We start from the raw sequence: 23,962 nt of genomic DNA, 5'->3' as shown, positions 1-23,962 counted from the left end.
TGTTCTTTAGTATAAAAACGGATAACTTTTTCTGTTTCTTTACAAATATTTACAACGCTTTGTGAGGGATAAAATAATGAACCTCTATCTTTTAAACGGATTAAAGTGCCCGTTTTGCTATTATCTGTTAAAGATTGAACGCATATTTCACAAATAATATGTTTTGTTAAATATTTTACAATAAAACCTGCTATATAAATTATAATTTCTCGGGAATATTCGGATAAGGAAAGATTGTTAACAGATAACATATATGGATGATCAAGCTCAAGCACTGTATTATTTGTATTTATTTTTTTATACTCGCACTCATAATCAATTATACGACTAATAGATGACGTTATGTTTATTATTTCCTCTGGTTTTGATGCTGTTAAGATTGGTACATGTGCAAGTTCAATACAATTTCCTGTTGTGGCACTTTTAATTTGCGCCCTTACAAGTATTCTTTTAAACGCCGTCTTAAATAATCTAGCACTTGGATTATTATTTTGCCTTCCAAATGCTCTAATGCATCCAAAAAATAACTCAAGATGATCTTGACTCAGTTGATATAATGATATATACGGAAGAAGCGATTTATTTTGGCAAACATCCTGATACAACACTTTCAAATTTTCTATATTAATCAAAAATCCTAAAAAACCCGTTTTTCTATTGGAATTTACTAACAACTGTCCATCTTCCAATCTTAAAGTTAATAAATATTGCTTACAATCTTCTAGTTTATTAAAAATAACGTGACTATTATCAGGATTTATCGGACATTTATAAAATTTTTGTCTCAAGTTTCTAGAATTAAATATATCAAATAAGTCGTTTATCATGTTAAGATATTCTTCTGTTGCTTCTGAATCAGTAAACTTATCTAATTGTAACACAGTTCTGCACATTTTAAGAGCGTTTGCAACAGATGCACTGCATACCTGAGCAGCAAAACGTACATTCATTTTCTTCTTGTGGTACTGTATATGTTGTTGCCGTAATTTATTGCCGAGATGTAAACCTTCATTTTGTTGAAGTTCGTGCAATGCAACAATGTGATCCCATTTAATCATCTGCCCTTTGCTGTTAACAATACATTTATAATCACCCAAAGTATTCCTCAATAATTTTAACATATGACATGCATCTAAGAATATGTGGACTTTATAGCTTGAACTTGGATGCTCAAAATATCCTTGCATGCACTTAGGATTAGTAATATTACACTTTAAAAGACGTATCATGCTCAAATTATTTGCAGCGCCGTCACATGTTAATGATTTTATGCATATTCCGGCATTATGTAAAAGTGATAAACATTGCATAACTAAATTTGCCTTTTGTTCTCCAGTTATACTGTTAATTAAAAAATATCCTATTGGTATCTTCCACATTTCGTTTACACCTACAACTAAAAATACTAATGCCTCCTTTGCAATACTGTGCTCCTCACTAGCAATATTATCTCCCATATCACATTTTCCACAAAATTTTTGACCATCAAACTCTACTTGTTGTCGTATTGCCATTTCATCCATTATTAAAGCACCAAATAACGAGCGATCTGTTTTGCTCACTCGTTCTTTGATAAATGCTAAAGCTTCTTTATTAAAGCCTGGTTCCCCATTAACAGAACAATACCATTTATACAATGTTTTTGGATGTGGCAGACACGAGTTGAAAGTTTCTCTAACAAAGGAATATGCTCGAGGTGAATAATAGTGTAATGTCAGAGCAAATGTACGCAATTCAGGCGAATACTTTTGACTTAGTGATTTTCCTTTTGACTTATACACTACACGTTTTAATAAATGTGCATTCCCAATGCTAATACCTTTCAAATTGTACAGTTGCTCTTCTTCTAAGAAATTTTTTTGTTTTATAGCTTCTAATATATTTTCCAGTGACACTATCTTTTTTTTCATGCGTCTTGTTTTTTGTATTAGAGTTTTTATCCGCAGATTGTACTGTTCTTTCGTTCTTCTTAATTCTTCTCTTAACTGTTTTTTGCTGGGTGAATTATAAATTTTCCATGGAGACACTGAAGTAGCTCTTGATATTTTTGGAGATGATTGTGCAATTTCTTGTTTAAGATGTTGCGTATCAGGAGCTATGAAAATTGACAATACATATTCTTTTTAGTCATATAACAACAATAAGATTTTCTCTCTTACAAAATATCAATATTTCAAGAAATATAATTATTATACAATATATTACTTTTAAGTTATAACATCTTACCAATGACATTATTGCTTCTTCTTTTTTTATTAGCTGTTTCTTCACATATGAGCATTTCCATCTGTAAACATCAAATAAAAATTAATAATGCATGCGTAATAAGAATTCTATTTTTCATTTTTCTACTTTGTTGTTAAGTAAACAGAAAAAATTAAATGTTTCAAACATGTAATATCAATGTACATTAAAAACATCAATATTTTGTGCTGCATCCATTTGTTCAGTAGATATATTGTCTGCTTGCAAGTCTAGAATTCCTTTTATGTGATCTTCATTGTTAGACAATAACTTTTCTGAAGTAACTGTACATTTTTTTGTATATATTTGCTCTATACATTTTATTGGAGATTTCCTTTGCATTGATAATGCTTGTGAAGATAACTAAAAATATAGGTATAATGTTTTTTCAAATAGTATATTTTTTATATTATGTATCAAAGTTAATAAATCATAGCCGATATTTCTTTTCATTTTAAATCATAAAATGAAATAAAATGAAATATCTCAACAAAAATCAACTGAGCAGTGACAGATAGTGACAAGACAAACACACAGATAATGATACAATTTCAATATATCTTACATATGGGTTGGTATCAGCTTTTAATCTAATATAGCGTCGTGACGATTTATCGAAACTTTCTTCATGAAAATGCATTGAGCATATTACTGAATTTGATTTTATAGAATTCTCAGGCAACTGTAATATTTCACACCAATGCTTTCGTCTGTACGTATTTTTTGGAAACCTATTAAATATATTAAGAATTGAGATTTTATTGTTTTCCAATATATATTACATCTTTAAACAATTATTTATTATAACAAGTCTATGTTTCATTTGGTAAGATTTTTCGTAAATTCCGTTATGCAAAGATCTTACATTATTATTGTTGTGACACTTACGTGTGAAAAGTTATCTTCTGCTTTTTTTCGAGTTCTTCTTGTTTATGTGATTTTCGGAAGGTTCTGTTATAACAAGTTTTCAAAATACACGATGGCATTTTCTTATGCACTTAATTTACTTGTATATCGTATTCTTCTTCTTCTTAGTTAATTTCACTTAGCACTCCTTCACACTATATTTCAAGTAGCAAATAGCTCTGCTATGCATTAGATAGCAGCACTAATTTCGCGGAACAAGATGGCTGAAGGCTTACCCCTCTTCCCCACTTCGGCTTCAACCTCACGGCTCTATACTCTCTCCTTTATCTCCATGGGTAGGTATAACAGATATGTATACCATAGATGTAGCTAGATTTATGTTTTGGGGTGAGTTAAAAATATTTCTATATTTTTGATAAAACGAGAGAACCTCTATACAATACAAATTATTGTAATTATATTGTAGCAATGTTTTTGTAATGTTTCATTGCAATATTGCAAATTGTAATGAAATATTATAATACAAAGACATTGCAGAGAAAATCCACAAAATCATTCAATTTTTTATATGTAATAACTTTTCATATAACGTATAATTTTTTACAAATTAAAAACTCAAATATATAAATTAATAGATATTCATGATACATAGTATATTACAATAAATGAAAATATTTTAAATAAATAATTACAATTTTGTAATATTATATATATATATATATATATATATATATATATATATATACAGAGTGTCCCAGACCACCCGTCTCACCCGATTTTTTCGTAAACGCGACATTTTAAAGAAAAATGTTTCAGACAAAAGTTTTGTGACTTCGGGGGGGACATAAGATGGTGTCATTGGTTTGACCTTGGATAGTCGTTTGAAGATCACGTGAAGGTCACCTTTAATTTCTTAAATGGAAACCCCCATTTTTCAATGCATATTCTTGTAGCTTACCTCGAGAGCTTTCCAAAACACTATAATTAAGTACCTTTTTATTAAGTACTTTTTGAGTTATAAGGCTTGAAATAATTTCTTAATTTTACATAAACCATAAAATATCTAGTAAACCATTCATTTTTCGATTATCTTACCTTCATACTTTTATGTACAAAATAATGAGAGGAATCAATTGGTGTAAAGAAAACATACAGTTGTTTTTAAGAAAAAATATGGAATTGTTAATTGCAAATTACATATTTTTTCTTAGAAACAACTATGTGTTTTCTTTACACCAATTGATTCCTCTCATTATTTTGTACATAAAAGTATGAAGGTAAGATAATCGAAAAATGAATGATTTACTAGATATTTTATGGTTTATGTAAAATTAAGAAATTATTTCAAGCCTTATAACTCAAAAAGTACTTAATAAAAAGGTACTTAATTATAGTGTTTTGGAAAGCTCTCGAGATAAGCTACAAGAATATGCAATGAAAAATAGGGGGTTCCATTTAAGAAATTGAAGGTAATCTTTATGTGACCTTCAAATGACTATCCAAGGTCAAATCTAAGGTCACCGTCGGATTGCCCGGGAAAAATCCTACAACTTTTGTCTAGGTCATTTTCCTCTGTGATGCGTATTTTTCAAATTATCCAGCCCTCTCGGAACTTTTGATACACGCTGTATATGTTGGCTGGTAACGTCTCGAAACTGGCATCAATAGCCGCCGTCTAGCGTACCTTAGTATATCTGTTTTACTATATTGCTCATTTTATTTATAGTGCGTTGTGCTCAGTATTTTCGCGGTCGTAACAAAAACTTCGGTTTAATTTTCAGTTTTTTTCGAATTAGTGACAAGTACAAGAGTGATTTTTCCTAATTATTAGTTTTTATTGTTATATTACTTGTAATATCATTTATTTATTTTATATTGTGAAAATGCGTGGAAGACCAACAATGATAAATAAAGATTCTTTAATTGATACATTAATAAAACACAAGGATCAAATTATAGAGAAAAATCAGAAGATAGTTTCGAAACACAATGCAATTTGGAAAACAATAGCTAACGAAATTGAAAATCATTTAACACCAAATTCACTATACACATTTGTAACTTGTAATAGATATAAAATAAGAGAAAAATTAACTCAACAGCTTCCCGTCAGAGAGCATTCTCCTTATCAGGAAATGGATATCAATTGTAATGTGCAACGAATTTCAAATGCATCAAGCACTGTTTCAAAAACAATAGAATCATTAAACAAATCCGATGAGTCTGTAATTAATAATGATATATTATGTTTCACAATTACTATGGCGAAAATGGATTTTACATCTATGATTATTTACAAAACATATAAACGAAAAGATAAAGATCGACCTCCTTCTACGCGACAATATACAATATCGCAACCTGGAACATGGCAACAGGTATTTAGCGAAAAAATTTGGGAAATTACTAAGTTATCTTGTGGTTTTAATTTTAATTTTAAACGAGTTAAATTAGCATGTGATGGAGAATCGGGATACGCTTATGGTACATGTAAATGTGGATCCTTAATAAAGTGTGCTATAGATAACACAAATGAAGTAACTACTAAAATAAACTGTAAATTTATTAAAGGAGAAGGGCGTTGCGAGAAACGTTATTTAAGAAATCCCATTATTTAAGAAATCCATTAGACAAACTATTGTCCAAAAATTACAAGGAGCTAGTGTAATGAAATATAGAGCAGAAATGACAGAAAATTTAATGCAAAGTAATGATAACATTTTACGTATTGCTAAATATGTTACGCAGGCAAATTATTTTGATAAAGATCCAATAAAAGTGTTACAAATTATGCAATTAGGACCATTAAAGAATATTGTTCATAATATTGGATTAAATCCATTTTTTGTGCATTATTAGTCAAATTATCAATTAGATGTATATAGAACATATACATCTGATGAAACAGCATGCATTTATATTGACGCAACTGGTAGCATTATTAAAAAAATTAAAAGACCAGATAAATAAAAAACAGGACATATATTTTTATATAACTGTGTGGCTAATTCGGAAAGAAGTGGACTTTTTCCAGTATCACAGATGTTATCAGAAAGACATAATACAAATATCATTCAATATTGGTTAATGGAGTGGACACGATCTGGGGCACCACGACCACGTAAAGTTGTATGCGATTTTTCACGTGCATTATTAACAACAGCTGTTCGTTGTTTTACCAATTATTTTATACTTGAAGAATATGCGGACGGGTGCAAAGAAAATAATTTACCTGCTTGTTATATACGGATTGATGTAGCACATTTTATTAAAAAATATGCAAATTTTTTGAAAGACACACGTTCTCGTATAAAGCAATTTTATTTGTCCATATTAGAACAACTGATTTTATGTCGGGATATTGAAGTTGCAGAAGATTTATTGAAAGAAATTTTAATTATTGCGCGAAGCGAAACAGAAGGTAAGACAAGAGAAAATAAAAAGACAATATGTGAAGAATATAAACTAAAAATAAAAGATTTTCTTACAAAAGATTTTCCTGAAGAATTAAGTATGGAAAATTTAAAAGATTATAATGATGTACAAGACATGTAAAAGATTATAATGATGTACAAGACAAAGAAGAAAATAATTTCAATAAATGGAGTCATTGGGTAAAAAACATCGATGATAACGTTAAGATTTTAATAGCTGATAATGAGGGAGACAGAGAAAATGCTCATTATATGCTAAAATTAGCTGATTATCTTATAAAAGATGTAAAATTACTACCTTTATGGTCGTGTATATGCCGAGACAGATTTGGATATGGTCGAGTACCAGCTAGCAGTGCTTCCGTAAAAAGCTATTTTAATATAATAAAAAACATTATGTTAAAAACTGAAAAAACTCCTATGCGTGCAGATGAATTTGTAATGAAGCATGTGAATTTCATGAGTGGTCGCATAACAATAGCAAATGTAAATACACAAGAGATTATGTTAAGAGATACAATGGAATTAGAGGAAGATATTCACTATAGTGAAGAGAATAACGATATCGTTGAGCAAAATAATATAAGAAACGAAAAAAAATGCCCAGCTTGTGAAAATGGACATGAACCAACTGGTGGACACACGTGTTATATAATGCAAAAGTATGTACACGCTTTGGATAGATGTTCTATATCAATTGGCAAAGAAGGTTATGGACAGCAACGGATATGTGTTGATTGCCAACAAATTAATAATGTTCAAGATATAATTGCTGTGAGGTTTGAATCCCGCGAAACCACATCTCGCTCACTTGCAACTAGGATGGCGCTGTTTATCACAGTGAGCGCACTTGTCGCATTATTCCCTAGGCCAATGGGAATCATCTTCCCCTGTTTTACTAACGCCCTCCTTGTTGTTCCTTCTTATTGTTCATCTCAGAGAATAACGCTGTCACATTAACAATATATATATATATATATATATATATATATATATATATATATATAAAACTCTGTATCAAATAACTTAAAATATATTTGCTTACATTTAATTCCGTGTTCCACTATTAATAACTCCCGTAACAATTGCAACAAAAGAAATTGAAAATTGGCGTGGCTTGGCAACAGCGGACACACAATCTAAAGGAAAAGATACTTGCAAAAGGACAGTATACGAAATAAATTTTTATTAAAAAGTAATATATGTAAGATTCCAATAATGAAAAATGGTAATGATCTTTCTTTAAGACCAAGAAAGAAACATTTCCAAATAAAATGTTACCTAATAATTGTATACTTATCAATTGCGAAATGTTTATTGGCTTTTTATGTAGGAAATTATTTCAAAAATATCCATCATTTGAAGAAGTTTCAAGATGTATTAACGGTTGTCCTGAAGAGTTAAAGCTTTACCATTAATACAAGTTAAACTTTCAGTATTATTAGAGAACAATGTTCATGAAATTGAAAAAGATATCACAATTCAAGGATTGAAATCCTGTTGTCAATCAGGTTGTGATGGATTGGAGAACACAATTTCCAATATAGGTAATATTTATTAACTTATTAAATTGTGTTAAAAATATATGAAATAACTTAAAATTATCTAATATTTTTATGTACATATAAAACTTTTTTAATTTACAATTTATTGTGTGTTTCTCAATAAATGATTAGTATATTTATAAAATAAACTGTGTATATATGTAACTACATCCAAAATTAATATTCAAAATGAGAAAAATTAAAAAACAAATTTTATTTTGCTAGAGAGAGAGTGTACATACATACATACATACATACATACATATATATATATATATATATATATATATATATATATTGCGACGCTTTTTCAATTCTAAATTTTGATTCTCGCGGGGGAGCGGAAGCGCCGTCAAAAACACAAGGGTTTTATGTACTCGCGATCGGCGGGACAGGGATGGAGGTTGTCCGCGCGCGAGCCGCGGCGGAGCGAAGGCCGTCTCGTTACCTCAGAACTGGGCACCAGGTACGGTCTCTCACGTACCAGTTTCACGAATTCTTCGAAAAACGCGAAAGAATACGACAGCCCGCTTCGCCCCGGGCTGGCTAGCTCGCCTAACGGTAGAGGGGCGGGGTTTGCAAGAAAAAGTGAATTGATTGAGCGAGCTTACTAAATTAACAGACAAAGACGAACACAGAAATTACGGACGATCGCCAGTCAAATAAAGAACGCGAGATTTAATAAATAAGAAAATAACAGGTTTATTAAGAACGTAAATAATCAGAAAAGTGATTAACAAAAAGAAGTAAACATCGCTACAGAATGAAAACAGAAATAATGTACTAGACATGAACGGACAATGATTCTCGAAACGCTCGAAACACGCGCGATATTCTCGGTCGGTCTAACAAAGAACGTCTGTTACGGCGGCTTCCTAAAGTCGAAGCTCCGGAGAACAATAATTGATGTAACTGAATTTGATAATTCGAATTCTCAGTAACGGTCGTATCTTACGCGAGAGAGAGAGAGAGAGAGCGATCATACCAGCCTATAATTCACAGCTTCGACAACCTCGCGGAGATCTTAATAATTAGCTGCGTATCTCGCGATTTCCTCCGAGCGTACTCGAAGTCGACAACCCAGAAATAAGACGGCCGATTAGTTACGCAATAAGCGAAAACATATGAATTCCGCGAGGAGAGATCTCGCATACGATGGGCGGACGATGGCGAAGTTCGATAGCCGGCGGCGGTCGGAGATTTTTCCGCCTATTTCGGCAACGCTCGCAACTTACTCCTCCTGGCAATCGGGGCGATACGACAAGGTCGTGTCACACCCCCGATACCTTCGACAGCGTGAGAATTAATTAGCTTCTCGTATCAAGGAAATAAGGAAGACCGGGCGACAGTCCCGCACCGCGCCTCCTTCGATAGCCGCGATATTCGCCAGGAATTTCCTGACCTCAGATCTCAATACTTAGAATCGTGCGATACCCGCACACCGCGACAATTTCGAGGAATTACGTTCCTTCTTGCGAGACGGATAGCTCACACGCACACAATAGACGCGACAATAATACTCAGTTTCGCGCAAGATTCACGAACGACAATTAAAATACACGAAGACTCATTAATCACGAATAATTACTTCCACAGACTCGCTCTGAGACATATTTCAGAGGTGCGAGACGCGGCTTCGACAACCAAACGACAGCCCGTACGAACTACGCATTTCTCGCGATTTACGACGCACGCGGTCGATACCCGATGGTCGGATGCTACGCGTATTACGCACCCTGATACCCGGAGAGAGACGAGAATTACCCTACGATACGCACTTCCGTCGCCAGTGTCCGCGCTTCCTCGGTCGCTTGTCTCCAGTCGCCCGAAATACACAAAATCGACCGACTCGGCAGAAGGCTCGAGCGGTCGCGATAAGCCGTAATGGCGACGGCGACAGAACGGCCGGCGAGCGGACACGATCACGCTCGCGGAGTACAATAATTCGTGGGCAACCTCACCGACGGAGCTCCTCCTGCTGTGGGGATGATCCTCGGCCTCGTCCTCCAAGTTCGTTTCCGTCTCACTAGCTCACACCAAAATTAGTTCGCGACTGACTTAGGCGAGTGGCTGCGACAAAGTGAGCCCTGGATCTCGCGATCCAGGGTCGATAGCGGGGTCGTTGGCCGCGCAGGGGGATGCGCGGACCCCCGGCCAATTAGCGGCCGACACGCGCGAGGTCCTGGCGCCTCGCGCGCCACGCGAGGCATTTTCGCGCCCCGCGCGAAATAGCGCCAAACTTGAACGCCGTTGCGGGCCCTTATATGACCCGGGTGTGGTCCTTCACGGACGTATCCTCCCCTGGAGGATGGCTGTCGCAACGGCTGTCGCTTCCGGCAATCGTGGGGAGGCGATGCGGCTCTCCCCTGCCCGGGTTCATGATGTAGGGCTCCCTGGGCCAGGATCCTCGGCTCTTATGAGTTTCCCTTCGGCTGTCGTCCTTAGCTGTCGCGGGGAGGCGATGATGCTCTTCCCTGTTCTTCGGTGTTCGATGGTGAGGCGCCTCAAGCCGACGATGATACAAAATAAAAAAAAGGAATTAATACTACACGCAATTACACTAATTCGCTCGTCTCTCCGGGGAGCGCGATAATTCTCTCTCTCTCTTGACCCTTGACGCGGCCACTCGGCCCGCGCCCCGTCAAGATTGCCGGGGCGGATGTACGCGACGTGACGGCCACGTCACAATATATATATATATATTTATTTATTTATTTTAAATTACAGTAATATTTTTATTTCTCTGTTAAAAAATGCTTTACAAAAAATATCTATTCAAAATTAATAAACAAACAATTACAAATATTAAAATTAAATTTGTAACGATGCAACGCCAGTGCACGTTACGAATTCCCGGATGGAAAGCCCGCGCCGGGACCCGTCGCGCCCCACCAAGCGATCCCGTACCGTTACCGTTTTTAATTGCTCGGTGGGGGCACCTGTTTTTGTACGCCGGCGCGAGACTAATTAATCGGGGTAAAAAGGGCCCTCGCGTCAATCTAAGTCAGATCCCGATTCCGCTTGCTCCAAGCCAAGTAATCCAGATCACGATCCATTCCTAGAAGCAAAGCCAGCCGAGCTTCGAACAGAAGGTAGAGCGTGCTCTGCCTCAGCTGAGTTTTCTCAGTTTCGGATTTAGGGCCGCGCTTCCTAGACTAAATCTACTCTGCCTAAGAAAAACCGCGCTGAAGAGTACTCCGGCACTGTCGAGAAATCTCGACTCCGGCAATACATCCCGCCACCGTACCGCCGTTGCAAATTATCAGGAGGTGGAGAGCAGAGTTGCCTCCGACGAATGTTCTCGTTCGCACGGCGGAATCCCGCAACGTCCATCCCCCGCGAAAGATTTAAGAAAACAATTAATTTAAGTCAAATCCACGAAAGCCGAGCGCCTCAAATATAAACCGTTATACAAGCCGAGATACGCGCCGCGACTCGCGAGGGCATTGCCCTCAATCAAAACAACAACACAACTGACGCGCTTTTGTTGTATACACGACGGACTTTAAACGCATTCTAATTCCCGAACTTTACGTTATATTAACGAAACCGACCTATCGCATTATATTAACGATACCGAATTACCGCATTATAAATAAACGATACCGATCTATCGCATCATATTAACGATACCAAATTACCGTATTATATATAAACGATACCGCTCTAACGCCTCATATTAACGCTACCGAATTACCGTATTGTATATATAAACGATACCGATCTACCGCATCATATCAACGATACCGAGCTACCGATTATCCGCCACATTGTACACCGGATACCGTTGTCTACATCCGGTGTAGGGATTGCTCACGCCGATTAAACGTTTCGCCAGCGATTATTCCGTATCCATCGATTAATCGATTCACACCGAATTCACGCTGCACACGATTTATTCTCGCGTTCTCGCCTTTATGTACGCACGTTCCTTTACTCACCTATACTCACCACACTTTTGTATTCTTTTCTTTTCAATTTTTTTATAATAAAGAAGTTTCTTTTTTTTTTCTGCAACACCGAGAATAATCATTTAGCTTGCCTATCCGAAAACGCGAATCCTGATCCCGACTGCGACTATCCGACACCATTTCGCGGAAGTCGACCGTGACAAATTGATTAATTTTGATATTTTAACATAAAAATATACCACATGTATATATATATACAGGGTGAATCATAATGGTTGTAACAACCTTTTATCATTAGAGATCAATTATCGACTGCAACTGTAATCAATTGAATGATTCATAGATGACAGCTGCTTGGATCGACCGTGTCTGCAGTAACGTACAAGCGAGTTAAATACTGTGAATCAAATAATATACATATTCTATGCATACTTTTCTAATATATTTAACTCTTTTATGTACATATTTTTCTTTCTATACGGTTTTTTTCTAATAACGCGATTTCTTATTATTGTGAAACGTATCTGCCGCGTAAAAAGAGATATCTTTTGCATTGCGTGTATTTTTTAATACGATTTTTTTTTAAATAATGGTTTTTTTAATATATAGAATTTGACAGCGATTTTTTCATTCTTATGCAGAACATTTTAACGGGTAAAAAGAGTTGGATTGGTAAAGATACAAAAGTATTCTTTTTTTATAAAGAAATGCGTAATTCTACTTTCTACAAGAAATATTCTGCTGTAGATATTAAGAATGCAAAAGTTATAACTTACAAAATTAATAATAATAACAATGGACTTCTACACCATCTTTGAGATACCACCAATGGCGCGTTAAGTTTTTTAAAGTGAACCTTCGGATGGAGCTATATTATATCACATATTTTAAAATTTATTTTTTAGTATGTAAGGCTCAAACAGATATATTAAAGTATATTGCGTAAAGGCATACGCAGATGAAAAATTACATTACAACGTATGGCCATGCGCAACATGTCATTAATTTATTATAGTTTTACTTCAGCATATACTTGAAGTGATTCTTCCTCCATTCTTACAAAATATTGTCCTTTTCAAGATTGCACGCCCGGCGCATGATTCGAAAACTTATTGCATAGCAAGCTCATATAATTTGATTCTTAGAAACTTCAAATCGCGTTGCGTTAACTTAATTACTGCTTAAGGTGATTTCATAAAAATGAAAATAAACCAATATCGAAGTTTTAAACATAATTTTGTGGTTGATTCTTTGATATCGCAATTACCGCACGATGGTTTGTGTCAGTTATTGGGTCGTCCGTAACCATTTCTTTTATTTGCACCATTTTTTTGCGCGGTGCTTATTTTGTATGAAAAAAAGTAATAGAAGTAATGATAAAAGAACACAATATTTAAAATTATAATTACCATAAGATCTTATAAATAAATATTTATTTGAACATATCATAAATTAACCATTTTTTTCATAACTACAATTCTAACTTCGTTGGAAATATGTAATTTGGTTTCTTCTGTTCTGGGTATTTTTTAAAACATAAATTTTTACAGTTTATCGCGGAAATAGAAAAGTTTTCTGCTAGGTTTTATCAATTGTTTCTTTCATTGTCTTTGTGCTATTTTTTTTCAATTGTTTCTATAGCTTCATCCTAGCAAATTGTTTATTCCGTGTCTCACTTTGATCTCGTGTGTTTCGTAAAACATTATAAAACGTGCAGTCGATATGGCTCAAAACTTTACAAATAATGAGATGTGCGACTTGGTTTTTCTCTATGTCATGTGCGGTCGAAAAGCACGGAGAACTGCAAAAATTTATGCACGTAAATATCCAGAGCGAAGACAGCCACATCACAATTTTTTTATGAGGCTGGAATCGCGACTACGAAAATATGGACAATTCAGACCTATTAAGCCTTCGGGTACATATTCATGTATAAGCTGTTCTGATAATGCAAATTTAAATATTATGTTCTTTTATCATTATTTTCATTATTTCGCACAGGACGACTACCGCGCATAAATACCGCACAGATACAAGAAATAGTTACCAATGACCCGACAATTAGTACACGAGCCGTCGCGCGGTATGAAGGAGTCAGCCAGGCATCGGTATGTAGAGCCTTAAAATCGGCTCACTTTCATCCCTACAAAATCACTCTGACTCAAGAGTTGCATGTAAATGATGAACCTCGCAGATTGAGGTATTGTCGATGGCTTCTTAATGTGAGTGAGGAAAATTATTATTTTCCTAAATACATTCTGTTTTCGGACGAATGTATTTTCCATAATAATGGCAACGTCAACCGCTCGGTGGCCCAATAATTCACATTATTGGGCCACCGAGAATCCTCACTGGATGCAGCAAGCGCATACGCAAGTCAGGTGGTCAGTGAACGTTTGGGCGGGTATTCTTGGAGACCGCATCATTGGGCCACATTTCATTGATGGTAAGGTCGATGGTGACGGATACCGAAGATTTCTCAACAATAAACTTGTTGACTTGTTGGATGTGCCGCTGGAATTACGTGCCAACATGTGGTTTCAGCAGGATGGCCATCCTGCACATACTGCCATGGCAACAAGAAAATTATTGAATGAGAAATTCGGTAACCGTTGGATCGGACTTCATGGTCCCCAAGAATGGCCACCGCGTTCACCAGACCTCACACCGCTCGACTTTTTTCTGTGGGGTCATCTTAAGCAGCAAGTTTACGCAACGCGACCTGCTAGCGCTCAAGATCTGAAGGATCGAATTGTACGCGCTTGCCGTGCAATAAGTCCACAGGTCTTGCGCCGGGTGCGTTACGCAATCTTGAAAAGGGCAATATTTTGTGAGAGGATGGAGGGGGGTCACTTCGAGCATATGCTAAAATAAAACTATGATAAATTAATGCCATGTTGCGCACGGCCATATGTTGATGTAAGTCTTCATCTGTATGTGCTCTTACGCAATTTGACATTAATATATCTGTTTAAGCTCTACATAAAAAATAGGTCTTAAAATATATGTGGTACAATATGGCTCCAGGCGAAAGTCCACTTTAAAAAACTTAACGCGCCATTGGTGGTACCTCAAAGGTGGTGTGGAAGTCCACTGTTATTATTATTAATTTTCTAAGTTATAACTTTTGCATTCTTAATATCTACAGCAGAATATTTCTTGTAAAAAGTAGAATTACGCATTTCTTTATAAAAAAAGAATACTTTTGTATCTTTAATCCAACTCTTTTTACCCGTTAAAATGTTCTGCGTAAGAATGAAAAAAATCGCCGTCAAATTCTATATATTAAAAAAACCATTATTTAAAAAAAAATCGTATTAAAAAATACACGAATGCAAAAGATATCTCTTTTTACGCGGCAGATACGTTTCACAATAATAAGAAATCGCGTTATTAGAAAAAAACCATATAGAAAGAAAAATATGTACATAAAAGAGTTAAATATATTAGAAAAGTATGCATAGAATATGTATATTATTTGATTTACAGTATTTAACTCGCTTGTACGTTACTGCAGACACGGTCGATCCAAGCAGCTGTCATCTATGAATCATTCAATTGATTACAGTTGCAGTCGATAATTGATCTCTAATGGTAAAAGGTTGTTACAACCATTATGATTCACCCTGTATATATATATATATATATATATATATATATATATATATGTATATATAATATAAAGTAATTAATAAAATGGTAACTTTCAGGACGATTTATTATAATGGAGATATATTCCAATCCTGAAGATGGAGAGGAATATGCTATTCCAATACAAAATATACCAAAAAAAATTAAATTTTCATTTATGGCAAAAGAATATACTCTTGCTGGAATAGTTAACTTCAAAGCGCCCATGAAGCAAACTAGGAATAATATACAGGGCGATCCCGAAAAACCTTCCGTCTTTAAAATGACGTATTCCTGACATTATTCTAAGACAATTTTTTCTTTACCAAAATTTGATTTGAAGCGTAGTTTTTGAGTTATAAGCAAAAATAGTTAGTAAATCACACGTCGGGCAGGGATCGGCATCAGCGATATTTTCAGTAATATTTTCAGCTTTGGTTAACGATTACTTAGATAATCAATAATCAAAGTCGAAAATTATTTGATTATTCGATTAACCAATAATCAAAGCAAAAAATTATTTAATTACTTTATTAATCATTAATCGGAACTGAGAAATTTTTCGTTACTTGATTAACCGGTAATCAGAATGAAATAATTTCAATTACTTTGTCAATGGTTATTCGTAACTGGGAAATTTTTCGTTACTTGCTTAACCGGTAATCAGAATGAAATAATTTCATTTACTTTGTCAATCATTAATTGGAACTGAGAAATTTTTCGTTACTTGATTAACCGGTAATCAAAATGAAATAATTGTAATTATTTGATTACTCAATAATCAAGATCTGATGTTTCTTGATTATTTTAGTTATATAAGGAAATATTACTAAATTGATGAGAGGCACAATATTAATATGAGTATATTTTTAATGTAAGTAATTTTTATTTTTTACTCGTTCTCTTAAGGCTCCCGAGTACTCGCGCGGCCATATTGGAATCGTGACGTCAGAAGCGAGAAATTGCGAGAAATGACACATTGAGAATTCTTGCGTGCCATTTTTAAACAAAAAGATATTTTAATGAAACAAGACTACAAATCGCTTTAGCACATTTGTAAAATATTTCGGCCTCTAAGGTTTTTCCTTGACAATTAATAAATAGCCGTAAAATGAGTGTCACAGTAAACTTGTTTATTTTGACAATTTTGACAGCTCGGTAGCTTATTTACTTTGACACTCATTTTACGGCTATTTATTAACTGTCAAGGAAAAACCTTAGAGGCCGGAATATTTTACAAGTGTGCCAAAGCGATTTGTAGTCTTGTTTCATTAAAATATTATTTTATTTTAAAATGGCACGCAAGAATTTTCGGCGTGTCATTTCTCGCTTCCGACGTCACGATTCCAATATGGCCGCGCGAGTACTCGGGAGCCTTAAAGCTACTATTTGCTTTTGAGAGCACTCTTTTTTCAAACTTTTCATCTATGAGACGATTGAACTTTGCAGTACCGAATATCGTGACAAAACTGAGTAGTCTTTCGACTGGAGCTGAAGATAGAAAGTATTGCATTTCATAAACGCTAATTTAATGATAACGTAAGCATGCAGAATTGATATATTGTTTTTTTGCTCTTGACAGAAACGTTGAACTCAATTTCACACAGAGTACTCCCTTTAATATTTTTAATGTCTGTTTGGCCTTCGTTTTCAGTATCGAAATCGAACCCATCGTTACTAATGTTCATCTTTATAAAATTTTGTGATGGAGTATTATAATATGCCGCTATTCCATTTTTTTATAGCGGCCATTGCATTGCCGTCAATCGAATCCCAAATTTTTCTCTTAAGAGGGGAGTCTGAGAGAGCGATATTTTTGTCAAACATTCATTTTCAACATCTCAACTCTTTATGATTGGATAGTTCCTGTCTCACTCACTCTCGCTCTCCTGCTCATTCTATTTCGATCGCGCTCAGTTAACGCGAGCGAATTCTTTCTTCTTTCTCTAACATGACTTCTCTCGCTCTCACTCATGCTCCTTATTCCGATCGCCGTCTTCGCTCCTTTGCATTCTCTTTGAATGTTACTGGCATTTCGGTTGGCAACAAATTTCAAAGTGCTCATTAACAGTACTTAAAGTGAACTAATTTTAAAATTGTGTATGCAAGCACTCTCATAAATTATATAAATATTATATTATATTATTTAATACTTATTTGTTTGAGGAAAGTAAATAATTAATACAATAAAATTGGTTGAAAGGTGCCGTGCTATTGAAAAAAATTTAATTCAAAAGTATAGCGTATTAATTTAATTAATAATGTTATTGAATTATAATAAAATGCATTTTAATTAGATTGATGTTGATATAATTATTTTATCCGTGTATATGTTGGAGCCGTCCGGGGCCGGGGGAGAATTTGCCGACAGCCTTACTCTGGCAGGTTTTTAGGAGACACATCGCTTAGAACGTGTCACTTGTGTTTTGGCAATAACTCAACTGCTGATAAGTTTTTGCTTCTCGCGAGTGAGCAAAACAATTCCCCAGCTCGGCGCGGGGAGCGGGCAGTCGGCACCAAGATTCCAGAGCGCAGTTTATTGGTCTAGTCGTTCTAAGACAGCCATCGGTAGTGTGTGATTATTTTTGCTTTGGTTCTTCGTTTTGAAAGATTGATATTTTCAAAAATTTATTAATTTTTTTATAATTTTCGCATTGAATTATACGACAAGTATATAGTGGCTTGTATACGATAAGTGTATAGTGACTACTCGTGCACTCTCTCACTTCGCCACCTACAGTGCGTATTTTCTGTTTCCACCTGGCGATTACTTACTGCTCACACGGCGAGGCACAAACAGTATGTATTTGCATTTAGTTAGTTTGAGAATTTATATATTTAATTTAATTAACAAATATATGTTGTAATTTAAAACCTATGTGAAGTTGCCACTCGACTTTTAATAAATAAAGTTTTCAATAGATAAAATAATACTGTTTCGTTTGTACTGTCTCGTGTGTGTTTATAATAATTTGGCCAAATTACGACGATTGATATTGTAAAATGTTATTGAATTTGGAGATAAAAATTTTTCAGTCTTTCATTTTTGTTATTAAAAATAAGCATCTAATAAAAAATTGCAATTAGAAAAAAGTTTCGTCTAGTCGTTCTCTACAAGCCTGTATTTAAAAAAAATTAATTTTGCAACTTTTAAAATCTTCATGCTCTGAGACGTTTGGACAATACTTTTACGCGTTTTCGAGCGAGTTTTTTGATCCGCATCCTTTTTAACAAATAAGTAATTTCGTCAATTTGAAAGACATTTCAAATTTGTGTCATGTGTTTTTAAATCGTTTGTAGTTGTTTGTAGTGTTTATTGCAAATATGTTATAATTTTTAAACTATTCAACTACGAACGACAAAAAATCACGAAAAGAAAATCTATACTACAGACAACTATAATATAAACTATACATAAACTATATATAAACGATTCTAAAACACATGGCACAAACGGATTTAAAATGTCCTTAAAAGTGACGAAATTACATTATTTTTTAATTGTAAATATATTATAACTTTTAAACACACAATTCAAACGATTCTAAATACATAGCGCAAGCGGATTTGAGATATTTGAGATTTTAAGCCGAGTGACAGTCATTTTTTAATTATTTTTTTCTTTTAATGGGTTGAATTACGAATAAAAATCTTTTTACTACAATCAACTACAAACGAAACACTATTATCTATTAAAAACTTTATTTATTAAAAGTCAGGTGCCAAGTTCGCATAGGTTTATTTCAATCATAATATATTTAATTTAATTGTTAAAAATAATTGTAAAATATTGTACGAGTAAATTATTATATTGACTTAAACACAAAAATTTGGAATTTTAAAATGTTTGTTAAAAAAATTCTCATTTGCGTTTAAGATAACTGTTTTTTTATTTTATTGTTTGAAAATAAATTGTTACCATACGATTTATTTCATTTTATGCAGAATATGGCATCATTCGATGACAATAGTCCATCAAATATGAATGATGATAGTGAAAATTCGAAAATGTCCATCGTTTCGAATAATTCTGAAACGGAGATGGCTTCTACGAGTTTTGCAAACATATTAAATCCATCTGAAAACACCATAGAGAGAGAAAGTTTGGAAGAAGAATGTAAGAAACGATCATATTTAGATGGTACATGGTTTGTTCCTGATTTGTCAAAATCAACCTCTACTACTGGGAAAGTTTATGGCATATGCCAGATATGTAAAGCAAACTTCAACAAACAATCTGTCATTAGTGGAAATTTAAACTCCTTATCTAATTTTAAAACTCATTTGAAGGTAAAATGCTTTGAGCAGTAATAAAAAAGTTTTGTTTTTTCTTAAAGAATATAACATGTAATAGTGCTTTTCATATTAAATTGTTTTCAGAGGGTACATAGTCAAAAGTTGCCAGAATTTGAGAATTATTGTTTAGCTAAGAAACAACGGCTTCATAATTCCCAGGATAATAAAAATCGAAGAACCTATTGTGATTTTTCTCAAATGGAATTCGAAGATAATGTTACAAACTTCATTTTAGATAGTTTTGTACCGTATAATACAGTAGAGTTACCATCATTCCGGAAAATTTTCGATGGTAATTTTGATTTAATTCAATTAAATATAAAGAATACAAGCAATATCAAGTCGATTTCAGAATTCGAAATATTTTATGATAGAAATGTGAAATTCGAAGTTTGAAATCACGTTTTCTACATAGATAGTGAATTTAAGCTATGAATGTGTATTATAGACATGAATATTCGTAAAGATGGCAAACAACTGCATCATTTATCTGCCCGTACATTACTGCGTAGAATTGAAGAAACATATAAGGATAAAATAAAAAATATAAAAGACAAAATTTCAAACGCCAAATATGTGTGTACGACAGCAGATATCTGGAGTAGTCACAGTCGTCGATTCATTGGTGTGACTGCTCATTGGGTAATTATTAAAGAATTTATATTATTAATGTGTACTTGTATACTCAATTCGACACTTGTAACAGTGGTCATTTCATTTGGAACTTACATGTGTTTTCATTTAGATTGATGAACAATCTTTCAAAAGAATGTCATATGCCATTGCCTGCAAACGATTCTCCGGAAGCCACACATGATCGAATTGCCATTATTTTGAATGAAATTCATTCAAAATATGAAATAACTAATGAAAAGTTAGTGGCTACTGTGACAGACAATGGTTCCAATTTTGTGAAAGCTTTTAAAAAATTCGGAGTTCATTTAGATGATTCTTTATTTCATGAGGGTGAGTCGACGTATTAGAATTTTTTTTAATAATATATTTAAATCCAAGCAATGAAGACATTGATAGAAAAATGTATAAACGAATCGACTTTTATAATAAAATAGATAAATGAATAAAAAGAATCATAAAAAATTTAGAATTCTTTGTTCTTAAACTTTCCAACAATTTACAATAGTCTATGGGAGTTAATGATAATATAGATGTTGTAGATTACATCGAAAATGAAGAACAAGATGGAAATGAACATCAGTCTCTAGAAACAATATCTTTTGAAGGAATTATTTCTCCATTATTACCTCCTCACCAAAGATGTGCTAGCCACACTCTGCATTTAGTTGCAACAACAGATATTTTAAATGGCATCAATTCACACGAAAATATGAAATTGCTATATAATGATGTCATAAAGAAATGCACGAGTTTGTGGAACTTGACGAGATCTCCAAAAAAATATGAGATCATAGTCGAAACCTTGGGAGAGGCATTGAAACGACCCGTTGCCACGCGATGGAATTCATTGTTCGACTGTTTTAAACAACTTCTAAAGTTAAAAGACAAACTTTTGATCTTAAATGTTCAAATGGATATTGCAGATCCTTTAATAGCGAACGATTTTATGTAATATACACAATACACATGCAAAATGAAATTTTTTAAAATTTGATTTGTTGATATATGTTATTAATTTTACAGATTTTTAGAGGAGTACGTTAAATGTACTGAGCCAATCGCGGAAGCACTTGACATTCTTCAGGGTGAAGTTGATGTCAGCTACGGTTACTTGTTACCAACAATTATATCTGCAAAGAATAAATTGCAGAAAATAATCGACGCTGATTTAATTTATTGCACAGCATTGGTTAATTTATTGATAACGAGTTTAGAGAAAAGGTAAAAACAATATATCTCTACAATCTCTACAATCTCTACAAATTTCGTTTTTCTAACAATAATGTCGTTTAAAAAAAGTGTTAAACCATATTGTTAAGTTAAAATTTCAAATTCCTTTCAATAAGTTTGATTGCAAATTCGTCTCAATAAGTTTGATTCAATTATAATTGACGTGAGAAAGCAATACTAAATGATTTTAATTATCAGAAATTAATTTTAAATATTAATTTAGGAAAACTTAATTTAATTATGTTCTTATTTCAGTAAGTTTAAGATAGATTTTAACAGTTTTCTCTTCCACTACAGATTTTCGAATTTACTAAAAATTGTAGAAGAAGGAAAGCAAGCAGCCGTAGCAGCGGCAACTCATCCAAAATATAGACGCCGCGATTTCTCCCAGCGTCATGTTTGTTCGGCAGGACACTGCCAGTATCGTATAATCTTTGAGCTGCTCCAAGTATGACATGACCCGATGGATGTCTTCGGTTTGGATATAATTCGGCGTATCTTCTTGCAGCAGGATTCTGCTGCCCGTGATACTCGCCAAGTGCCATCAGCATGTCGTAGTATTCTTGATTTGTACGTCATTATACGTTTCATGTTTTCTATCGCATTCGCAATAAGAAGGTTTTAGCCGATTGTTCGTCTTATCTCGCGTCAATCACGCGCCACGCGCAAGTCGTTTATTGTTAGATGTCGCGTGTCGCGTTTCTGGCAACACATAACCCTCGTGGTCGCGCAGTCTCCGCGGTCCGTCGCTTCGCGTCGAGTCATGTGTTTTCTCGCATTCGCGTTTCTTTTAAAGTAATTTTTAGTCTCGATAAAACGATGTGAATCGAGTGAGTAATAAACAGTAAACTCCTTATCCCGTAATCTGTGTCAATCGAGTGTAAGAGTGTTTCGAAGTGAGAAAGTTTCGATATGTCGCGCATCTCTAACAATCAGCGGTGCAGCGATCTAATAATCGTGCAGCAGGTGAGTGAGCAATAAGTAAGCAGGTGAGTAAGTGAGTGAGTGAGAGAATGAGTGACTAAATGACAGAGTGTTGTAAAAGAGAGAAAGAGAGAGAGAAAAAAGTGTATGCGTACGTGCGTGCGTGTGTATGAATGTCTGTCCTTTTTACCCTTCCTCTCTCTCTCTCTCTCTCTCTCTCTCTCTCTCTCTCTCTCTCTCTCTCTCTTTTACGCACACACTCTGCCATACACACATCGCGCGTAGCAATCAGCTGATTACAGCGTTCGACGGTCGGCGATCCGGAATAACTTTTAATAATTAACATTATTTTAAGGAACACATATTCCTGATGTAATTCTAAGACATTTTCTTCTTTACCAAAATTTTATTTAAAGCATAATTTTATGTTATAAGATAAAATAGTTAGTGACTCATGCAGTGGTAATCGCCTGTCGGGCGATCAGCTGCGCCCGCGCTCGCAGCGCGCCGGGCCGCCCCTGCCTGCCTCCTGTACCCGACGCGTGATTTACTAACTATTTCTGCTTATAACTCAAAAACTTCAAATCAAATTTTGGTAAAGAAAAAATTGTCTTAGAATAGTGTCAGGAATACGTCATTTTAAAGACGGAAGGTTTTTCGGGATCGCCCTGTATATGAAAGTATTGGCCATTACACTGCCATTAGTTATCAACGAAACAAATGGATAAAATATGACGATTATAAAGAATTAGAAACAACTTTAAGTGATTATTATACTGCTTGTCCACATATCATTTTGTATATTGCATAATAATTATATTACATAATAAAAATAGAACGTTTACACATACACACACTATATTTTATATATATTACTATATATTACTATATATTTATTATATTTTATATAGTATTTTACATTTTATATATTCTTATTATCAAATTTTATATTTTATTTCATTCTTATTACAAAAAAAAATGCATATATATTATTATATATGCATATTTCCTATTGGAACATATATATTTATAACTAACATTATACATGGAAAGTACTAAATAATAAATGTCATAAAAAATAAAAATTCTTTTAAGAAATTATTTTCCCAAAATAAATATCGTTTATTTATAATAATTAACGTAATATAAAACAAATTTTTACAAAACGGTACGAGTACTTAATTTGACGATTGAAAATAACGACATATTATTTTGACTGGAAACATGTATAAAACTAGTACTTTAT

The 23,962-nt window shown here is 34.0% G+C and overlaps 1 protein-coding gene across 1 annotated transcript; it reads right to left on the bottom strand.

The window, feature by feature from the left end:
* Nucleotides 1-789: 789 nt before the first annotated feature.
* On the bottom strand, nucleotides 790-2,596 carry LOC112637648. Its single transcript, XM_025407785.1, has 4 exons — nucleotides 2,410-2,596; nucleotides 2,227-2,287; nucleotides 1,820-2,095; nucleotides 790-1,068 (listed from the first exon to the last, which is right to left on the bottom strand). Exons 1-4 carry the CDS (start codon nucleotides 2,584-2,586, stop codon nucleotides 1,055-1,057), a joined length of 528 nt encoding a protein of 175 aa, XP_025263570.1. The 5' UTR covers nucleotides 2,587-2,596; the 3' UTR covers nucleotides 790-1,054.
* Between the last annotated feature and the right edge of the window lie 21,366 nt (nucleotides 2,597-23,962).

This window comes from Camponotus floridanus, unplaced genomic scaffold (genome assembly GCF_003227725.1).
Source record: "Camponotus floridanus strain SB8 unplaced genomic scaffold, Cflo_v7.5 scaffold189, whole genome shotgun sequence".
Lineage (NCBI taxonomy): Eukaryota > Metazoa > Arthropoda > Insecta > Hymenoptera > Formicidae > Camponotus > Camponotus floridanus.
The sequence above is the reverse complement of the archived record's forward strand: the minus strand, read 5'-3'. Positions and strand labels throughout refer to the sequence as shown.